Source organism: Vidua chalybeata, chromosome 3, assembly GCF_026979565.1.
Source record: "Vidua chalybeata isolate OUT-0048 chromosome 3, bVidCha1 merged haplotype, whole genome shotgun sequence".
NCBI classification, from domain to species: domain Eukaryota; kingdom Metazoa; phylum Chordata; class Aves; order Passeriformes; family Viduidae; genus Vidua; species Vidua chalybeata.
The window spans coordinates 108,350,789-108,374,071 of NC_071532.1; the positions used below are offsets into that span (position 1 = coordinate 108,350,789).

Genomic DNA, 23,283 nt, shown 5'->3' on the forward strand with positions numbered 1-23,283 from the left:
GTGAGACTGAAATCTCAGCACAGAGACCCTGTACTTTTGGTATACTTGCTTCTCTCACTCCCATCTGGAAAACTCCATAGGTAGGAGCACCTTGGGTTGTCAGCCACTTGGGTTGTCACTTGTGTGACCAAGTTCCAGGACACCCCTGAATTTCTATTTCCTTCCATCTAAAGTTTTAAATCACAACAATCTTTCTGTGATAGAAAATAATACCTTCTAACAAATGAAGACAATCGAGTTAGGCTCTCTATGGCATTAAATAGCAGGGAATTGAGGGTGTTCTTCTGTTTCAATTGCTGCAGAAAAGAAGGGTCTGAGGTGTAACAGGCAAGGTCCTGGGTTTAACAGAGAGGGGAGAACACTCACAAGCCAATATTAAGGAAAGGATTTTTTTTTTTTCTTTGTCCATAGGAGGCTGATGCAAGACCCTTAGCCTAAGGGTCTAAGATTTGATTTATCTGCTATTTTGAGACATCTCAGGTAGAGTAGAGAAGCCCTTTTCCCTTTCCTTACCCTGTATATCCACTAAGGAATTAGCACAGTCTTTCCCAGTATTAAACTCCAGCCAGGAACTAAAACCTCCTTTGAATCAGGGTCATTGGTTTACCCTGCAAATACCTCCTACAAAATGACTGAGAATCCTTTTCTTTCTAACTGGAATTTGCCCTCTAACAGCAGACTGAGCAAACTGTGTGTCATCAGAGCCTCTCCAGCCAGTCTGCAGCACACAGACAACATAGAAGAGCATTGGAAGTAGTTTTCAGGCTGCACTCTGGATAAATATAGCCAAAATGAGCTCAGATCTATTGAATTGCACCACTTAAAGGGAGGGAGTAATCTATAGAGGGTTACTGAATACAAAGACGTTGCATTTAGTTAAAGTGCTTGAGCCACAGATCATTGGGTGCTGTATGACTGTTGAAGAAAATAATTATCATAAGCTTGTCTTGTAGTTATACTGATCATACCTTGCTACTGCTGGAACCTGGGCAAAACAGAGATTTGTTCTGTCTCTCCTTTTGCATATTTAATTCTTCTTTTTCTGCTTTTATTTTTAGTTTGGCATTTTGTTGTTTGTTTGGTTGGTTGGTTTTTTGTGGTTTTTTTTTTGTTTGTTTGTTTGTTTTTCCATCTGACCACAGGATTAGCCAAGACCAGTGCAGTTTTTCTCCTCAGAAATAAAGAGGTCAGTTTGCTGGTTCCTGGGCTATGTTGTCCATAGTATTTGATTTCATTCACATATGATTTTGTGAATGTTACTATTTCATTGATGTCAGAGAGGATTTCATGAACCGCAGGCATTTAAGCAAAAAATTGAGAATCACTTGATTCACTCCATAGTCTCTATCTCCATATTGTCATCTTCCTTTCAGTAAATTCCAGACCAAAATCCACATTTCACAAGATTTTATAACCTATTACCCAGTTACAAGGGTCAAATGTTGTCATTTTTTGTTCTCATTTGCAAAGCCACAAGGGGCCAAACCTTCCCACCTACATTCACACTCAAGTTCAGATATCATGAGGAAAGTCAAAGGATCTGTTGCTAAGGTGAAGGTCATTAAGGTAATCCAATAGTAAACACATTATTTCCTAGGGAATGAGAAATACCAGCATTTTTTTTAAAGCTCATTCTGATAGGACTTGTAAATACAAGCTGCTCTTGTAAACTGAGAAACTATCCCTAAGATAGGACCCTGTGGCAGATTTTTTCACAGGGCATGTGATTTTAATACTGAGAATAAGAATAAGAACACAAGTTAAATTAAGAATACAAGGCATGCAGGTTAATGTGATTTTACTTTCATCAGTTTTCTTTATAAATTAACAGGAAGGAACTAAAGTGAGCACAGGACATTTCAGAATGAGAGTAGTTGCCTCCACTTGTACTGCATTTTCTTGAAGAATAAACTGACAGAGGGGAGATTAATATTAGATATGAGGAAGAAAATTCTTTACTATGATGGTGGTGAGACACTGGCACAGGTTGCCCAGAGAAGTCATCCCTGTCCCTGGAAGTGTCCAAGGCCAGGCTGGATGGGACTCTGAGCAACCTGGGATAGTGGAAGATGTCCCTACCCATGGCAGGGGGTTGGAACTAGGGATCTTTAAGGTCCCTTTCAATCTGAACTATTCTATGATTCTATAATTCTCTTTATGCATTAAACTCAGACGTGATTAGCTGCTGGATCTTCTAAACTAAATAAAAGCAGTAATTCATTGCATGGCTAATAAATACTGAGTCACGATCCAGAGCAGTTGAATGTGTGGAAAGCGGGCCTGGCATTCACAAGGACCTTGTTGACAGGCTGGAGAAATAGGCTGACACGAAGGTCAGCAATAGCAAATGTGGATGCTGTAACCCCATGCAAGGGCACAGCATGTGGGGCAGCCACGTGCTGGGCTGTGTCAGCAGAGGTTACCAGCAGGTCAAGGGAAACAATGATTCCCCATGATCTGGCACTTGTGAGACCACATCTGGAATCTGTGGCCTGTTTTGTGCTCCCAAGTACAAGAAGGACTTTGAAATACTGAAGCAGAGGGTCACCAAGAAATATAGGGGGTACGTATGATGAAAGACTGAGAGGCAAAAGCTCCTCAGCCTGAAAAAGAGGAGGCAAAATGGAAATTTCTTTGCTGTTTCCCAAAAGGGAAATTACATTGCTGTTTCCAGTGACAGGAGGAGATGGAGCCAGACCCTGCTTGGATGTGCATGGTAAAGGACAGAACTTGAACTGATACCTAATAGGAGAAAAACAGTTCTGATCAAAGATTGGAACTGCTTGGCCAGAGAGGATGAGGAAGTCTCCATCTTTGGAGGTACCTCAAACTTGGCTGGTCAAGGTGTGGAACCAAGTGATCTAATTGGACCTTTTATGAGCAGAGTCAAACTAGAAATCTCTGGAAGGCCCAAATCTTTTCTAGATTAAATTATTCTACCATTCTGTGATCCTGCACTGAAGTTTCCCATTTCAGATATTAAAATGGGTGGTGGGTTGGAAATAGAAGAGCTTTTTAAAGCAAATAGATGACAAATCATCTCAGCTTTCTAAGAACTGTTTAAAAATCTAGGTAGCATATAATTGGACTTTCCAGCTTCTGTACTTTCTGTAATCTGTAGCTGCTGGTATTTCCTGGAATAGATATTTTATGTACATGAGGAACAGGGTTTTCTGTCTTTCATTTTGTCTCGGTCTCTGTGGTTTATTTTATCTATAATGTTGCTTGCTGTATTCTTCCGTAAGAATATGATCTGGCTGCTGTGCAAAATTGCACTTGGGGAGAGCTTCACACATCTGCTGGACCAAAGGAACCAGGAGCAGCAAGATTTAAGTTTCCTAAGTGTCTGTTGAAATGGTAAAATACAATTAAGCTCACAAAATGGGACATGCATCCACTCACAATCCACCAGAAAAAGGACCCACAACATTCCTACAGAACAGCATGGGTAATATGCTGCCATAGTTTATTCACTTGACCCAAGGCAGCATGATTCCATTTGTATCTTTAGCCCCTCAAACTTTAAATTTTGTCTTCTCTATTCTTTCTTTCTGCTCTCTCATCTTTGTAAAAATTGAGGATACCTAGTCAGCTATACACTTCCATTAAATGAGTCAGAAAAGGTTCTTTTAATTTGGATAATCAGGAAAAACAGTAGCAGATCACATTTTCAGGTAGTTACCTTACATAAAGTCCTCATGGAGGGTATACGCAGAGTTTATTCTTACAGACATTCTTGTAGTCAGCATCTGTGCCTTTTAATAATCTGGGATTTGCATTAAAATAACTTTAAAACATATCAAAAATTAGCCATTGCTCCCTCTTTGGCTTGGCAAAGTACATCTACAACTAGACCTAAATTTTCATGGAGGACAAGACCATAATATACTGTCACTAGCAAAACTACTGATTTTGTATAGAGAGGAAATTTTAGATAATATTTCATGTGAATCCAGTAAGATCTTGGTGAAGTAGGGGACCACAGTTGAATGTGCGGGCTTATGTGTTCAGAGGTAGCTCTTTTAAGTTTTTCATGCAGGTGGTGGCAGGGTTTTGTAATTTCTTTGGCATAAGGAAGAACACAGGATCTTCTTTGGTGTGTGTATCGTGTGTGCTGAACTCCTGGTGTGCTATAAGACATTTCTACAAGAGCAGTGGCAAGAAAGCAATGCAAAGTGGTCATACAAAAAATACACTGATTCATGTATTTTATTCTCAAATAATTCCTTAACATATTTTCCACACTCTGCTTTTGAGTGGCACATGTGAGGGGCAGGGACAGGGACTCCGTGGTAGCAGTGTTTAAGTGCTGTTGAAACTTCGCCTCCGGCACTTCGGAAGCAGTCATTAAGTTTGGATTTCCATTTGATCAAACAAAAGAAGGACGGGTAGTCTCTGTCAGGGGGCTGGATTTTATTTCCCAAGGCTAACAGCCATTTCCAGGACTTTGTCAGACCTACTGAGAGTTTTTTCTCCCATTGTCAGATGGTATTATTTAAAATCAGTTCATCCACTTGTGTGGGATCCATATCCTATATCATACAGCGACTCTGACAAGAAGATGCTTTTACTGGGGGTGTTATTCAAAGCACTGTTGATTTTCTCAGGCTGCAGACATCTGCAGAAAAAGCTTGTAGAACATCCAGCATCTGGTACTGAGTCCTCGCTCCTTACACAGACCATATCAAACAGTCTGGAAACGGAACACGTTCCCTACATCCGCTTGGAAATAACTTTTTTTTGTGTTTATTGTAGATGTATTAGCTGTCAGCTCGTATCATCAGCCAATTATTTTATATCTGAAAATTGTAATGGCATCCTCAGATGTACTAAAGTCAGGCAGATTTCCAGCTACTAATCACACCCTTCTTAAAAGGGGAGTTAACTCTTGACATACCTCAAGGCTGGAGATCTGTTTTCTGCTTCCAGAATTTAGAGGAATGCAGTGGTGAGATGGCTCTTGTGTCTTGCCAGCCTTGGTACCTTGAGCTGTACTTTTAAAAAAAGAGACAAAAATGCTGCAGAGACATTGGTATCTTCGAGAAATGCTAAATTTGACTCAAAAAATGTCAGAAAAATTCAGAAGCCATGAGAAATTCAAGATACCACCAATGAAGAGTAATTTTTCTTCAGGATGTGTGGTGACATGAGAGTCTACAGCAACTTCTAACAGCACAGTCAAGTAATAGATGCCAGACCGTGGTTGTTTGTGTTGCTACACCTTTAATTCTAAATACTGTTCTGTGCATCCCAATGATGTTAAATTTTTAATTATAATATTTTAAACTGAAAACATTTTTCCATTTTTCTGTGTAGGGCTAGTTACTGCTTAAATTTTTCTTATTTTTCATAGATCTTTGATTCACTTTGGAACCTCTCCACCTCCCTAAAACTCCCTTATCCTCCATTTCAGTTAGCCTAGACCTCCAGGAAAAATCTAAATAGATGTGAGAAATCCCTAGAAATGTGAACAGGTTTTGACATTTCAAAAACTAAATAATTTTAATTTTCACATTAAATTTAAAAAGCTTTCAGTGACCAGCAATAGGAATATCAATCTTAACTATGGCATATATTTAATATTTATATAGCTGATTTTGAAAAGGAATTAAAGCCGAGGCTTTTTTTCAGGAGGAACTCTTGCAAAGTTCTTGAATTCAAAGCTTCCTACCTTTAAGAAACCAACTGTAGCATGAAAGTAGAACCAAAAAATAAAAAAAGAATTCTTTCTATATGGTATCTCTTTTCACCTTTTGGAATTGACTAATATTTTGCATGCTGAATTGAAAGGTGCTAACTCCTTTGGAAGGGATTCTTTTCACTGTAAGCAATTTTAAGAATGTGTGCAGGGAATTGTGTCCTGATGTTTATTTCTGTAACAGACTGATTGAATGAATGTTCTATTCAAGAGCCATTATTAATGCAGCATAAAAAACTGTGTATCAGACACTGCAAATTAGGAAGATGAAAACTAAAATTCCCCAAATTTGCTTTTGTTTTCTGACAGTCTGAATACTCTTTATGACACTTTTAATTGATGATTAGAAATAAAGCAGTGACTTCTCTCCTATGATGGGGCTCAGAAGGGCTGTGCTGATTTAGAAAAACTGAAAATCCCAGCAGTTAGTTTAGTTGTTCATAATTAAATTTACAAATCAGATTTCATTTAAATGAATTATTTTAAATTGATTTAAATTTATGTAATTCTACAGTGTGCAATTACAGTGAAGACTGGTGTTTTTGCTTTGAATTTTATAATATTATTGTGGCAATTTAAAAATGTTTCAAGATATTTTCTAATTATGCATGTGTCTCCAAATGAGGTAAAATTAGGCAAAGTTTTTTCAAAGCTCTTTCTTATGGAATCATAGGTAGAATAAATAAAAGGAATAGAATAAATTGTAGTATCATAAATAAATATTTTTAAATACTCATAGTAAATCAGAATTATAAAATACCTGAAATTTCATAATTATAGTTGTGATGCACTGGTAAAAGTTATTTTTGTGGGTATGGGCAGCTAATATGAATTCAGATTTAGAAAAAGGAAAGTTCATTAGTTGTATATTTAGACAGTACATGAAAACCTTTACTTTTGGAACTAAAACTAGCATCCCATAGCCAGCTCTATTTATTAATTAGTGCTACGTTATTGAGTGTAGTTGAGAATTTCAGAGGTCATTGGCATCCAGGTATTTTCTGAGGGATATGAAGATCTGTCCTCACTGAATCAAGTCTTCTTGCAAAGTAAAGGATGTTTAAAATAATCACACACGTCTGTGGAACAGTAGAAGTCTGCTGTAGGGTTTAGCTGAGGTGGTGTTAACATTAGCTCATTATATCAATATTTGTAAGATTCAGATTCTCCAGGGTTGTTTCTTTGGAAAGCTGCATATATTCATTATCAGTTTAAACCATCAGCACAAGAACTGCCTTTGTCTTGGAAATATAAATAAAAACTTGTCAGTGGTAGATGAGGACTTTCCCACCTTACAAGTGAAGGGAGCGTGTAACAAAGGCTGAAATTTCAGCTGCAAGTATTACTTTCATGGCATGTCCAATACTAAAAAAACTTTAAAATATTTCACAAAAATGTTGCTTCTAATGTAACATTGGTTTAAATTCTGTATTACTTAAGCAAATATTTAAATATTATATTAGTTTTTCTGCATACTTGACATGAATATAATTCTACCTTCCTGCCAAGTATGTCAAAACCCAAATTCACTTCCATTTGCCAGGGTAAATGTTTATTTTGTTTTCCCACATAATGTGCTCTTTAAAGTGTCACCAGGATACCAAATCTGATGGCTTTTTAATAGAGACACGGTGGGGGTTTTTTGCTTTCATTAGGAAACAGGATAAACTATCAGTGAAGCTAATGGTAATGAACCCATATACAGTAGATGCTCTTTGCTCTCCTTCCCCTCATCTCAGCACTTAAAAAAAAATTTCACATCAAAACTATTGTCATGGTACCTCATTTGTTATAAATGCATGACAGGTCTGGAGTAGGAAGTGGTGCTGGGGGGGGCAGAGCAAGAGACAGGTATGCAGAACCATTTCTTCTCTCAAAGGTGATCTGGGATCACCTCCCCAGACAACTTTTTGGTTTGTTTTGCCATGAAATGGGTGAGATTATTTAAGAGATAATTCGTGGGGAGGTCATTATTAAAAAACTGTGTTTGCTACTTTACTATTTGTGTAACAGAATGTCCGCCTACGCTTGCATAGTTTTTCACCAGTGAATGAGTTTTACTTTGACTTTCCAATCTTAGCCAAACTAACAAAATCCATGTTCATAAATGAAAATCTTGAATTTTCTGCTTTTAAATAATATATCAGTAAAGTTTCATTGAAAAGCTTCAGTTCTGCTTCTGATGCAAAATGAAATGTAACTGATTTAAGTATTGTTGTGAAAGTTCCATACATTTAATTTTTTTTTTTTTTTTTTTTTTTTTTTTTCCTGTTTTTTTTTTTTTTCCAAAGAAGGGGAAGGGGATGTTTAATAAAAGAACTCCTGTAGTGGCTTTGGATGGTGGGGATTGTTTTGAATTAATGAGAGCATATGTTTCTTTGGTTTTATGTAAATGCTTAATAATTTTGTGGTATATTTATCAATGGGCATGGTATAAGAGACTAACTAAATAGATTGTTCCAAATTAGTCAAATTAGCTGATGGTTTAAATTAGCTTAATTCCAAATGCAAAATCATGTTGTTAAACCCCAGAATCTTCATGTTTTCCTTTTTCCTCTCTAACATTAGAAAGAGAAAAGAGAAAGTAGGGTGAAAAAAAGAAGCATTTGCCAATTAAACAAACTGCCTTTGGGAAAATGATCTTATTATGATTCTATTTCTCATGTATATAGTAGAGATAATTCTTATAAGGCTATTATGAAGACAAATTTGTATTTAAAGAAATTAAGAAACAATAATGAACAGCAGCATAAAATTTTCTGCATAGTTAAATAAATAACAATATAAAATATTTCAATTAACTTTTGACAAAGGAAATATTCTCATCGGGCCAAGTTCTGTTCTCAGTGAAGGGAGTCCCAATTAAAAGCAGAAATAGCACCATGCTTTTGTTCAAAGCCTATCACTTCAGACAGCAATTTTTCTTTTTTTTTTTCTTGTCTCCTTTCCTTACTCTTCATACCTGGCACATTGTGAGGTTTGATTGTGCTTTTTTTCTCCCCCAGTCTGTGCAAGTACACAGCTGTGGTGCTTCATGACATCACCACACACAAGCTTTGTGCTACTTCATGATCAGTGCAAATAAAATGTCATCTTTGAAATGAGCCTTAAATATTAATAATTCAGCCTTCATTGCACTCAGCCATGCTTGGATGTCAAATTAGTAGCAGAACCCAGGTAGGAGTTGTGAATTTTGAGTCCAGTTGTCTTTTAGGTCAGGAAGTGTGGAATGTTCAAAAGGCTGTTCAAAGAGCAGCCAATTTCAGCCAGTAGAGCTGAGACATCTCTCTGTTATAAATTGCTTTGGGAAATCACAGAATCACAAAGATCTTCCATTTCCAACCCCCTGCCATGACAGGTACACCTTACATTATCCCAAGTTGCTCCAAGTCCCATCCAACCTGGCCTTGGACACTTCCATGGATGGGGCAGCCACAGCTTCTCTGGACAGCCTGTGCCAGTGCTTCACCATTCTCACAGGGAAGAATTCCATCCTAATATCCCATCTAATCCTTAACTGTAGCAGTGGGAAGCCATTCCTCCATGTCCTGTCCTTCCATCCCTTGTCCCAAGTCCCTCTCCAGCTCTCTTGGAGCCCCTTTAGGCTCTGGAAGGGGCTTTAAGGTCTCCCTGGATCCTTCTCTTCTCCAGGTTGGACATCCCCAGCTCTCCCACCCTGGCTCCATAGGAAAGGTGCTCCAGCCCTCTGAGCATCTTCGTGTCCTCCTCTGGAGCTGTTCCAGCAAGTCCACATCCTCCTTTTATTGGAGACATGCATATCTCAGGCAATTCTTCCTGGTCACTGTTTTTCTAAGGGAAGCATTTCCTCTTTAGCTCAGTTATTGACTCACTTACTCCCTGAATTTCGTTACGTGATTTTTATCTGGAGTTCCATGTCTTGCAATTATCAAATTAGGAAGGCCTTTCCAAAAGACTAAAGCCCCAACCACAGTCAGTGGTGTAAATACCACAAGTTGAGAAACATCTCCATGCTTCTGGTGTTAAGGAAGCAATACATTTTTGAGTACCACTCTGTATTGTTCTCTGGTTACAACAGACTCTACCAGACAAAATAAATCCAAGTAATTTTGCATTCTCCAGTCATATGCCAAGGAGAGAATATCTATGAGTATTTACTACCATGTGTTTTAATTAATTAATTTTTATGTTTTCCTTTCAGACATTCATGAACACACACAATTTCATCATAAAACTTCATACTTTTGGACTTGTCATGGAAAATGGCTGAGCTGAACTGTATATTCATGTATTCTAGGTGCAACCTTAAATTGGGGGAGGTGTTTGTAGGGTGGCACCCTACAGCTATTGATATTAATTGAAGCTTTGCAGGGGACACTACAGAATCAGGACTTCACCTCTAAGTTGTAAGACTCAATCTTGGCTTAACAAGTGGATTGCTGTATTGAACACCAAATTGCTTATAAATATAGCAAAAACTTTGTGTCTTTTTAATTTGTGTATGTTTTGCCATTATTTTGGAAATCAGTCTTTAAAAAAAAAATTAAGAAGCAACCAACTCAAAAAAAAACCCCATTAATTATAAACCTTTTTCACTCTCTGACTGAAAGACCATGCCTGCATGGATATGCCTGTAGCATTATATTGCTTGTGAATCTCCTGCACAGACTGGTAATTATTCTTGTGCAGGATGACAAAAGAAAGGCAGGTGAGAACTGGCTGTTCAACTGGGAATGAAAACAAGTCTGTTTTATTAAGACCAAGGGAAAAGACAGAATTATAATTATTAAAAATAAGATGATTCAAAAAAATATGTATTTTTCATATGGTCTGAAACTTACTCTGCTTTCTGCCAGTCAAAATTTTCCTTAATCTTCTTATGATCCTCTTTTTAAAGTGAAGTCTTAGGAGGGCATTTCACAGTCTATGTCAACAGAGCTGATTAACAGAGTTAACCTTACAGGACAATAAATTTCATCACAAATGTTTCTTACTAGTGTGTACCTTGGGTTCACTTCCTTTTCAACTTAAAGAGTCTTGAAGACTTCCTTTCAGTTCTCCTTTAACATTAGTGAAACTATCAAAAGTCTTTTAGAACCATGTATTGATGGTAGCTGTTAACAGGGCAGAGTTTTGCCATGCATTTTTTTTAATTAGGTTTATTCTTTTATTTGCATTTACCAGTTAAAGCCAGTGAATGAGGGAGGGCTGGTCCCAAACTGTTCCCAAACTTCCCTACTGCTCAGTTTACAAACTTTACTTGAATGTGTTTCTGAACAATTTGTGGCTGTAAATGTTGTAGCTGGGTGAATTGATAGCCTATAGACTATGCCTGGGAATTGAGTTTCACTTAAACTGAGTATGTCTGAGTATACCAGGTTAACTTGGGGCTGAAACAACCCCCTTCACCTCCTGCCATTCCATTTGGATCAGGAGGAGCAGAACTGGCTCTCACAGCCCTCTCCCACACCCAGGATGGTGAGGAAAAGTGTGTGAGGTGTGTTGTGCCTGTATTTTGCCCCATAATCAGCCTAGGGGCAAAAGCCACTCCTTGAGTTTCTGGCCACAACTCCAAACAGTGTGTCAGCTAAAGGAAATATTGAAAAAATAGAATGTGATGGCTGATTTTCACTGCCACTAAGAGAAAGAATTTAAAGCTCAAGATGCTAAAGAGGCTGCTTTGCTGTCTGTGTCTCCCACGCCTTGCCGTGATCCCTGTTTTGGTGACTGCAGGATTTATTGGTGAGGTGCTGAAGGTGTTTATATGAACCTCCTTCATGAATGGATACAGAGTCAGGGTAAGGTTTCAGAGAAATGCTATCCAGAAGATATAAAGGTATCCTCATATTAACGTGCTATGTAAAGTTTTTGATGTACAGCCAGATGGAAACCACAGGAAAGTGCTACAATGTCCTCAACCAGAAAAGTGAGGGAAGTCAGTAGTCTTGATATATTAATATATCAATATATCCCACATAACTTTTTTCATTTGGTAGCATAGTTTAGCCAAAATTATTTTATGTTTTTTGGAAAGCACTGACAGAAGATAGCCATAAATTTAACACATAGTTTTACAGTATTCATGATGATGCATATTAGAGAAGAAAAAAATATTTTCCTGTAGAAATCAAAGGTATTCCATGAAATGGAAATGTTTTGTTTCCAGGTTCCTCCCCCACATTTCAGACTAACAGTAATAAATTTAGACAAAGAATTTGGATATGATATGGAACTGGTTCAAATAAATACAGTATATGTAGATTTTGCATATGTTCAAGGACAAAGTATTACAGGGGCAGTGAGTCCCTATGATGAGGTCAGTTTCATTTATTCCTTAAGCAATGAGATCATGACTGCTGGGAATTATTCCATTCATTTTGTTTTTGTCTGTGCAATTTCACTTTCTTCATAATTCCCTTGAAATTTTTACATAATCCTAAATAGTCTTGCTAGCTCCCTTCCCTCTACTTACCTGCACGTACTTTGCTGGATTACATGTTTCATAGTTCCAGGGGGATGAATGGAGGAAACTTTCAGCTGGGCACAAAGCTGCCCTTGGTTATTCTTGAATTGCTTGGAGATCAGAGCGGAAAATGAATTTACTGAGTCATTCTTTACACTTGGCCCTTGCTTGGCCCTGGAATGGAAGTTGTCGCCCTGTTGGTGCTGATGATGCTCACCCCTCACTCATCAGAGGAGGCTTTCTGAGGATGCCTGAGCCGTGCAGAGCAGACCCAATCCAGCATCCCTCGGGCTCCATTGCTGATGGCCACAGCTGATGAACTTCAGACAAATTCATAGATGTCATTCATTTGACATTTTAAACACTGAGTTCAGAATGAAGTTACTCACTGGAAGTGTCTAACGTCTTTTTTGCAATAAATGGACTTTAGATGACTAATTAGGTCTTCAGTTCTTCAAGTGAATTTCATCTTTTGTCTCTGGACAGAAATTCTATAATGAAGATTATAATTTTAAAGTATATTTCAATTAATATTTAATAATTCACTCTTTTCTTCTTGTCATTTACATTGTAGATCCTTAAAATCTCTGTAACATTTCAGATTTTTAAGGTTTTAAGGTCTTAAGCTCTGTTTATTGTAGGGAATTATACTAATAATACTGTGGAGAAAAAAGCAAATCTATTTTTACTGTGAAAATATATTAAAATTGAGATCAGCTTGGTCTACCAAGAAAAGACCTCATCTATTCTTCTAATATTGGGAACATTGTTCTAAGCACATGAACACTCAAAGCCTTTATTAAATCAAAGGCCCTAAGTTTGCTATGCAGATTTGTTAAGCTTAATCACTGCTACAGAATGTATGGTATGTTCTGTAAGAGGTGGGTAAAAAAACCCTGGATTTGGTACTTTATAACCAAATCAAGTATTACATTACAAAAGCTATTTATCTTTCTCCAAATAACATTTTTATTTTCTATATAAAACTCTGAGTAAGCTTAGACTTCAAAAATGCTTAATCTTAACCCCCTCCCCTTTCTTTTTCCTTTGCTTACCAATTCAAGGGATTCTCAGAACAGTAAATACTGTTTTTTCCTCTGTGTAACAGAACTTTTCAGATAGTGATAATCCTCAGATAATGTCAAAATTCAGAAGACTAAAAATATGTCTTCAGCATATTGTGTAAATTCTTCAATATTGAACTACCTTGTGCTTTATTTCTTGGCTTTTTTTGGTGTTTTTTTAACCTACGTAATTTTTCACAGAATCACAGAATGGTTTGGGTTGAAAGAGGCTTTAAAATATCATCTCATTCCAACCCCCTCCCATGGCCAGGGATCTCTTTCCAGTCTGCTCAACCTGGCCTTGGACACTTCCAGGAATGGGGGAGCCACGGCTTCTCTGGGCACCCTGTGCCAGGGCCTGACCACCCTCACAGGGTGGAATTCCTTCCCAATATCCCTGTGTCAGTGTGAACCATTCTCCCTTGTCCTGTGACTCCATCCCTTGTCCCAAGTCCCTCTCCAGCTCTCTTGGAGCCCCTTTAGGCACTGGAGGGGACTCTAAGGTCTCCCTGGATCCTTCTCCAGGCTGAGCAACCACAGCTTTCCCAGCCTGGCTCCATGGGAAATGTGCTTCAGCCCTTGGAGCATCTCCATTGCCCTACAACAATTTGGGCCTTGCAGTTTTTGTCCTCCCACCCCAGAGCTGTCAGGCACAGTACACAGTGCCCTGTTATTCTCTAGTCTAAATAAAAAATAAATTATTTATTATTCTATTCTGGCAATATCAGCCCTTGCAGGGCAGCTTTGGTTTTCCCTGCGATAGCGACCTGGCAGTTTTGAAACCGTGACAGGCCCACAATGAGAGTTCTTGAGCACAGGGAATCAGGGAATCACTCCACAAAGATGAGTATGTGAGCGTTTGGGAGGCCAGCACCTTTATCCCAGCACTGTTGCCAAGCACAGGGGTGTCCAGCTGTGCCACATATGTTTTTCAAATGTTCCAGCTTAGCAGCTCCTGGGCACAATTCCTCCAAACATGGAGCAGTCGGTGAGCAAGTTAATGTTTGGCCTCCTGCCTTCTTCCCCCCACACAAAGAGCTTTGTATGTCAAGTGTGAAAGCTTCAAAACGAAATAAAAAGATTATTTTTCATCCTGGATGGTAGGTGACAATGTGCAACTCTTTACCTTTTTCTTTCCTCTCCCTTTTTAGTTCTTTATGTTGAAAGAAAGATATAATGCACCACATTTTTGGAAGACTAAGCAGACATTTACTGTGCCAGGTCCTATCTATTGCATCCTTCAGCATGTTCCAAGGAAAGCATGCAAAGTATTTTAACTCTGCTGTACAGCACATAACTCAGCTTCTTAACTGCTTAGAGTGACTAAGACTACTAGAGAGGGAGTAAAAACTATTTTTAATTCTTCTGATAAACCAGTTGAGCAGTGTTATTGGTGCCACTTGTTGTATCTGCTTCATTTTTCGAAGCAGGGATGATATAGGAGAAAAAAAATAAAACACTGCTTGTGGTCTTGAGAAGTGAAGAGGAAAAAGATGTTGTCTTTGGGTTGGTTTGGGTTTCCTTAAAGATGACCCAGCTGTGCCACTTACCTGTTCATTTCTGCTGCATCTGATGGTTATTTATAGACTATTCTAAAACTGGGAGGACTGAAGGAATGTCTTTATCCTTCAAACTATGAGGTTCCATGCCATCATGTGAGGGTTCTTTGGTTAAAGTGAATTAGGAAAAAAAGTAAAATCCAGTTATTTATGACAAACACTATTTTATTTGGTGACAGTTCAGAGCATCACACTGGAAGCCACTTTTAAGAAAGATTTATTTTAAAGAGAGAATTGAAGGAAGAAAATAATTCTATTTCACATATCTGTAAGTAATTTTGCTAAATAAAAATATTTGTACAGAGAGAAATCCATTGAAAGTATTTATTTAGTAATAGGAACAACATTAAATCCAGTATTTAGACAACTACTGTATACAATTTGTAGAGAGAAATTAAGTCCCTGTTGGAAAAATGCCTCAGCAGCACCTTTCTTTTAATAAACCTTTTCTTTTAATAAACCATTTTTCACTTATGAAGAAACTTGTAATACTTGTAATGAAACCTGTAGCCTTTGACAATCTGCTTTTTCAGAGCTTTGTGGTCTATTTGCTGAGAGTAGCCATTGCTGAATCATTTAATTTAACATAACTGCTTTTGGGATTAATCTGGTTCTGCTGTTCCCATATTACATTATGGGATGACTTGAAAATTAAAGTTGTCAAATTTCTATGTGTTGGGTTTTTTTTATCATCTCAGGTAGGACTTTGAAGAATAATTCCTCACATTACCATGTCATATGATTTTGTTTTTCCATGCCTTCCTTTTTGTTTCAAGGGGTTTTAAATCCCTGGGAGGGCTGTATGTGAAGGGTAATAGCCAATGGCTTAACATATAGGTGGCAACAGGAAAAAAAAAGGATTACAGAACTTAAACCACATTGAAAAAAACCCGTCTTCTAAAATTATTTGAAGAAGATATCTCTTAAATATATAAAAAGTAAATCCCAAATTAGAGGCTTTTATAAGTATAAAGTAAAACTACACAAGGAATTCTAGGACTGCTGTTTCTAGGATGTATTATGTGAGAAGTGTCCTGTGCTATGCAGAAATTCAGATTAGATTATCTCTGTGATGCCTTCTGTTTTCAAAAGTATAGCTGAATTAATTCAGGGCAAAGCTGAGTTCTGAAATGGATTGAAGTTACAGCACGAATTGTGAAAATTATTTTTAAAGGAATAAAAACTCAATTTAGACTTAACATCTTGTTGGAATGGATTAACTTAAAAAAATTACTAATATGAAATGGCAGCTCCTCAAAATCTAGTCAGGTTGCCAGAGCCATGCATAGGAGAACTGGAAAATGCCTGAGTAAAACAATTTCTACCATGGTGACTAAAGGTCCAAATATAGTTGAAATGATTGACTGGGTAGAGAAGAAAAGAAAGGACAATCCAGGTGTATTCCTGGTCAGCTTGTGGTTTAGTTTACAGCTAAATTGAACATGTTGACTGTGAAGCCAATCTCATAAGTGAAGGGCTGGATGGTTGTAGGAGAGTGACCTAAAAGGCATAGAATAGAGGGAGAAACTGTGAATTTGAAGTGCTAATTTTATATAATTGCTTTTCCCCCTTATTTTATAGCTGATAAAGCCAAATGCAGATTATACAGCATGGAGACACACATATATACATGCATACATACATATATAAATATATATATATATATATATATATATACATACATATATATATATACACTTATCGATAGCCCTATTGTCTCCTATTAAATCAGATTGAAGAACTCTGCAATTTTGATTTCATTAGATGTAAAATTGCTCCGGGCATCAGAGCTAAATTTGTGTCTACGTGTGTGGGTTTTCCCTTGTTTTTTGTCCTTGGTGTGGGGACACCTGTACTTTTCATTCTTGTGGGTGGTTTCTTGAGCTTCATGGGCTCACTGCACAAGCACAGTCTTGGTGCCATCAGCCCATCCTGACACCATTTTGTATCCGTAGTGATAGTTCAGGTGTGATGATTTATTCATTCAATTAATTTGGAAGACACTTACATTCCTTTCCTTGTTGTTTAAAACTATCTGCTTGATTGAGAGATTGGACTAAGCTGTTTGCTTCTGACAGGGACAATCCTTCTTTTTAATCTAACTACCACTTCCTGCCTCTGATATGTGAAGGATTTAATCTCTTGTGGAGACCTGATCTTTACCTTGTGAAACTCACCCTTGCTTTGCTGAAGTAAACAAAACTCAAGCACCTGCTCAGACCTAACCATGGACTTCAGTGCTGCTTCAACCATGATTCAATTACAGCATCCTGTATATGTGGAGGGGAGGGTGTGCATAGTGTTTGTGGTTTAGTTTTTTGACTCTTTTGAGATTCCTTCTTTTGGTTGTCACTGGACTTCATGTGAAATACATTCTTAAATGCAGTAGTGAACATTTGAAGATATTTTTTTCTCCCAAAGGCTCTGATTCAATCTAATTTCCTTTCTTTTCCTGAAGTGTTCAGACGTATAAAAATTGAAGCGTAAATTAAGAGTAAAAAAAAAAAAAAAAGAGAAACAGACACATGTACTATTTATTTGTTACTGTGTATTGAGGGTGGGAAGGGACCCTTCAATGCCCCTCTCTATCTGGCACATCAGTGTGATGGAATTTATTAATTTCACAATTTAGAAGCGCGCAGGTTCAGTTCTGCTCAGTGGAGAACATGTTGGACTCAGTTGAGAACATTTTACATTTCTGGTCATCTGTAAACACACAGGCAGAATACTCATGTGCTTCAGTTTAAACGTGCATCTTGGTCAGGGCAGCAGTGGTCAGCACCTCTCTTCTCTCAGCCCTCACCACTGGGCTGGGTGAGTAGTGTGCAGGCAGGTTTTGAAAATAGGAATTGACACTCTCCTCTGGGAAATTTAACTCACAAGACTAATAACCCATCTGTGGTTTATATTTCTGCATCTTGACTTGTTCAATGCATGTTTAATTTGGGAGAGTTGCTTCAAGGTTGTGGTAAGGGCGCTTTGGTGCTATAATTTCTGTTGTGGAATGCAGTCTTGTTGGAATAAGGTACATCATGTACTTTTACTCTTTTGTCAGAGAGCAGAAAGACAAACACGAACCATGGACTCAGTCCAGTATGCAGAATTCTGTGAAAGTCGGCAATTGAGTTTTTGTAAGTATTATAATGGCTGCACTATATTAAGAAGTTTGATTATTATTTCATTTAATAGAGAGCACACCAGAACCTCATGTTTTTTGAAAGCACTTTTGTTTCATCCACAGTAATAAAACTTTGAATTCTTTGTCTGTGTAACTCCTGGGAACAGTTAATTTAGCACAGTTTCAGGCCGTCAGGCAGAGTATTTTATTTGAATATTTACCAAGCTTTCTATGTGCTCAAATACTGAGCTGGTGAGGATGACTGCAAAGACAGAACTGGTGAGGAGTTAATGGATTAAAACCACACTTGCCCAAAGTCTGTCGTGGGGGCGCTAAAGCCGGCACATTAGCAAAATTTCATGGCTGCAGGTTTTTTGGAATGCTTCTAAAATTAGAGAAGAGCAGCAAGTTTTGCTTTTATTTCCCGATCCACAGAGACACAAAGAACTTACTAAAGAGTCTTTTCTATTTTAAGCTGTAAGCTCCTGCTGTGGAATTTATTCACCATTAGCCAAGTTCATCAGTATACACCATTCCAACACTAATAACATGATGACAGAATTAGGGCTTTACTAGCACTGAAAACCAACTTACTAGAAGTACTTGTGGGCCACAACTATAATGAGCTGTAAATTAATGGGCTTGATCATGTAGTAAAACATCATTACAGAAGCGGTTAAGTGATGACTAAGGTTTTAGGTTAAATGTCAGAGAAAAGGAGGTGAAGGAGCCAGTAAAAATCATGACAAAACAGCACATGATCCTACAACACACAATTGAGCACAGTGCTTTGTTAAGGAGAGACCTTATCTCGTTCTTCCTTTTAAATTCAAAGAAAGAGTGACTCATTTATGGCAAACAAATGACACATTTGAGATACTGTTCTCCATCAGCAAACATCAGCAAACGTAGGAAAACATGTTTTGTAAGCATTTCTTTTTCTAATTCAATTTGTTTTTTTACGTTTAGTTATAATTTGGCATCGCACATCTGTGAACCATTAGATAAATGATACTTCAGATTAGGGTGACTTCAGGAAATGAGAGGTTTGTGATAAAGTCATTTTTAAAACCCCAAAATTGCCATCTGGAGACAGAACAAATAAAAATCTTAAATCTTCAAAATAAAATAGACTGTTGCTGACTCAGAGATTATAAGTGTGATCTATAAAAATATTTCAGTGTTATTTTCACAGTGTTTTTAAATGACCATGTCTATACGGTTCTTTTTCACTGACATTTAATGTCATTAAAGAAAAAGAGAATTACAGTGGTTAGAAAATAGTACCAAGAGAGACTTTGGCACAAATTCAATTGCACAAAATGAGCTCAATTAGACAGAATGTACTAAAGGCCATGCGGAACATTTGTCCAAAGGCTTTTTTTACTTATTTATTTCAGTAAAAATTGATTGTGTTACTATGTTTAACAGAGTGTATTGCTGTAATATAAGCCCATAAAAACTGTGTCACAAGAGAATGAACGTGGAAGGGACTTCAAGAAATTTTCTAAAAATATATATTAATGATCACAGCTCCAGATATTTCTGCACTTTTAAAGACAGGCAAAATAAAAGGTCCCTCAAAGGATCAAGTACTACAGAATTACAAACTTAAATTCTAGGGAACATTTTGTGATCATTTTTTCACCTTCACACTTCTTATGTTTCTTTTTTTTTGTTGTTGTTTTTCTTTCTTTAGTGATGCAATGTAGCCTTCCACTGACCTTTTTTTCTGTTTAAGACCTGATTTGTCTGTAGCTTTTTAGTCCTGATTGAAAGCTCTTTTTCAAAGAGTTCTTTCCACTTCCTTCAGATGATTTTTCCACATTGTATTTACTTTGTTTTGGTTGTCCTGTGTCACAAACAGTCCTCATTAATATCTCTGTCTCAATAGCTCCTTTATGTCCACAGATTTCTATGATCATCTTGTCCACCACTCACCTAAGATCATCCTCTTTTTTCTCTCCTTTTACTCTCCAAGCAAATATTAAATTTCAGTATCCCATATTTTTCGCTGCCTTTTTTCTGAATTGATCTCACCCATTAACAGTGTGAAGTTCTTGTATGAATGTTGATTTTACTATCCTTATTTCTTTATATCCAAAGTACACTTAAAAAACACACTTGTACAAATAATTTTGGCTCACTCCTAAACACCTCGGCCCTGTAAAGTTAACACCAGGACTTCCAAGTTCTTCTGTCCTTCATTTGTCTTTGCTGTTGTTAATACAATTATATCAATTTTATCTGGACTCATATTTGTGTTGATTTCTTCTAGTGTTTTTTAATTCATCAAAGATGTGATGCAATCATTTTATTTATTTTACAGTAATATATTCTAAAGCAAGTTTGTCTGGTCCACACTCCTCTGAGGTTGACCCTTCCTTCTTCTGAAATCTCCTGTGTGATCAATTATCTTGTTTTTTTCTCTTTATTCCATGTGCTTGTGGGTCTCCAAAACATATGAAATAACAGTCTTTCTCCACTGGTTCCATTTTGAGAATTCCTTCCTTGGCCAATCAAATCACACTCACACTATTTGCTTCAGTTTTGCAGTATTTCTGCAAAAAAAAAAAAAAAAAAATATTATTTTGGCCTGTCATTAACCTTTCTTTTTCCCTTATGACTTTAACTGACAGCAAAGAAAGCATCCAAGTTCCGTGACTGGCTGGACTGTAGCAGTATGGAAATAAAGCCAAATGCAGTTGCAATGGAGATTTTGGCATATTTAGCATATGAAACTGTGGCCCAGGTAAGGGACTGATTGAACTCTAGTGAAAATGAATTAATTACTCTTGGAATTAATTACAAACCAGCCTCAGGGTTTGGGTTGTAAGCCCCTTCAGAAATATAGTCACTGCTTCAGCTCTCCAAGCTCACTGGATTCATGGAGTCATGGGGTGGTTTGGGTTGGAAGGGACCTCAAGGCTCATCCAGTTCCAACCCCCAGCCATGGGCAGGGACACCTTCCAGGAGGCTGTCTTTCAATTTGGTGTGTGAGAGATGTGTGCTGTGCTGTGTTCATCCATCTCATACACAAAGAGAAATGTTTTATAATGGCTGCAGGAGAGAAGGGAGTCCAGCACTAACCTTTTCCAAGTCCAAACTGAAACCACACACTTTGCTATGTGACCTTTGGCAGTGCACTGAGGCTCATTCAATCCCATTGCACAACTGGATTAGAAAGAAGGATTTCCTGGAAAACAAAATGTTACCTTAGTGCCAAGCCGAGCCCTCTTGGGTAGATAGATTGCTCCATATTTACAGAAGTAGAAGAGAAAGGCTCTTTAGACTGAAATATCTGAATAACTTTATTTTCATCTGAGAAACACTGAGAATATTTTGCTTCAACCCACAACCCTCACTCTTCCATTGTTACAATGGCATTTTAGTACCGTGTCAGTAACCCCACCTGCTTTGCCCCTCCAGCTGGTGGACTTGGCCCTTTTGGTTAAACAGGACATGACTCCCAAAGCTGGTGACCCATTCAGTCATGCCATATCTGCCACCTTCATACAGTACCACAACTCTACTGAGGTAAAACTTGCTTTTTCACATATTAATGCATTTTATGTTTTGCTTGTAAATGTATTTTCTTCATTATTGAATGTGGTATTGATACAGACTTCTATTATGGAGTTTATGAACTTTGAAGTTATGGATTTAGATGGAAATATATTGAATTATAATTCTAAATGTTAAATTCTTAGCAGCGCCTTTATAATTAAATAAAATCCTTTTTTCTTGGGTGAAATTTTTGTCTCTGTTCAAGGCTCTGTTGCAGATTTGGAGATTAAAGTCTTCAAAATTGGCAAGTGCACTAAGTACTGTGTTGCACGCATTGATATTATACAGATATTATAATAACTTCTAGAATGAAAAAACCAAACTCTGTATTGCATCTTTTCCAACAGGGAATCCGAGAAGGAAGTAGTTGGGGTGGGGTTTATTTGTGATTTGATTATATTGTGGCTGTTTGACATCTTGCTTTTACAGCCACACCTCTTAGGGCAGTCTACGAGTGTGAAGACCAGTCTTGACTCCCCTGAGAACACACCACCCCCCACACCTACCCCGCCAGCATCAGCAGGGCAGCAGCACCTTGGGAAAACCCCCTCAGGAGCCTTGGGGAATGGTGGAATTGGACAGGACTCCACCAAATCCAAACAAAGGAAAAGAAAAAAGGTATTTGGTGGAAAAAGGTATATTCAAGCCCAAAACATCCTCAGGAAATTGTCACAGAATCACAGAATGGTTTGGGTTGGAAGGGACCTTAAAGATCATCCAGTTCCCACCCCCTACCATGGTCAGGGACACCTTCCACTAGACCTGGTTGTTCCAAGCCCCATGCAAACTGGCCTTGAACATTTCCAGGGACTGATATCCACAGCTTCTCTGGGCAACTCAGGGCCTCTCCACCCTCACAGTAAATAATGTGTCTCTTCTTAAATATTAATTTAAACCTATATTACATATTAATGGCTATTTTTATTGTAGAGCCAAATGTGTAGTTTGGTGGTTTTATTCTATCAGAATTATGTTAATTTTAGTAATAATGTCTGCAAACCAAATTTTGTTAAGGGGAAAACTGCTGTTTCTAAGATAACCTGCTCCTCTGCATGCACAGCAATTGTCACCACCCCAAATGATCACACCCTTCTCCTACAAGGGGCAGCAGGTACAGGTTTTAAGGGTCAAAATACAAGCAAAATAGGCAAAAAGGTGCTTGTGATTTTCCTGATCCCAGCAGACTGAGGTGACTGCCACCCTTGCTTTTAACAACTTTGCCTGACTTGCTTCATTTTTATACCAGTTGTTTGCATTCAAGCTAAATATTTGTTAGCTTTGCATAAAACAGGGATGTCTCATATTCAGAGTATGAAATATGTGTTATAATTATTGTATGCTATTGCAGAGTCTTGGTGTTCTGAGAGGGATATATGTACCTAAAACCCACAAGAGAAATCAATGTGATTAAATAAACTGGATAGGAAAACCTGTGCTGGTCATTTGGGGCTGTTTTGAAGAAATGTGATGGCAGTGCTCATTTTGCTGAAAAGCAATGGAATGACTTGGGATTTTATCAAGTGTTTTAGTATTAAAAAATACTCACATTTCAGGGTAAAACTGGTGATTTCTACAGTGATAAGGTAGAAAGATGTATTTTCTCCTTCTGGTGTCATCAGTGCTGTGGACAGTCCTGAGGTGTTCAACTTCCTCCTGTCCTTACTATACACTGGTTAGAAAGCTTTTAGTGAATCCTGGAAAGACTTCTACTTTTTTCTCTTCCTTTTTTATGTTATATTTGATTATATTTTGTTCCTGTGGCTGATTTTCATTATAATTCCTAGGAACAGAAATTTAGCTGGAGGTGTAGTTTTTGATGCATTATATTTTACTGA

The 23,283-nt window shown here is 37.6% G+C and overlaps 1 protein-coding gene across 3 annotated transcripts in view; it reads left to right on the forward strand.

Annotated features, from left to right (window-relative positions):
- The window catches only part of SUPT3H (SPT3 homolog, SAGA and STAGA complex component), a 254,882-nt gene that overhangs the window by 180,697 nt on the left and 50,902 nt on the right, over window positions 1-23,283 (forward strand). For all 3 annotated transcript variants that reach the window (XM_053937711.1, XM_053937712.1, XM_053937710.1), the window contains exons 8-11: window positions 17,819-17,894; window positions 20,521-20,633; window positions 21,311-21,418; window positions 21,878-22,066. In XM_053937711.1, the coding sequence (XP_053793686.1) occupies window positions 17,819-17,894; window positions 20,521-20,633; window positions 21,311-21,418; window positions 21,878-22,066 (486 nt within the window). The remainder of the gene's footprint in view (window positions 1-17,818; window positions 17,895-20,520; window positions 20,634-21,310; window positions 21,419-21,877; window positions 22,067-23,283) is intronic.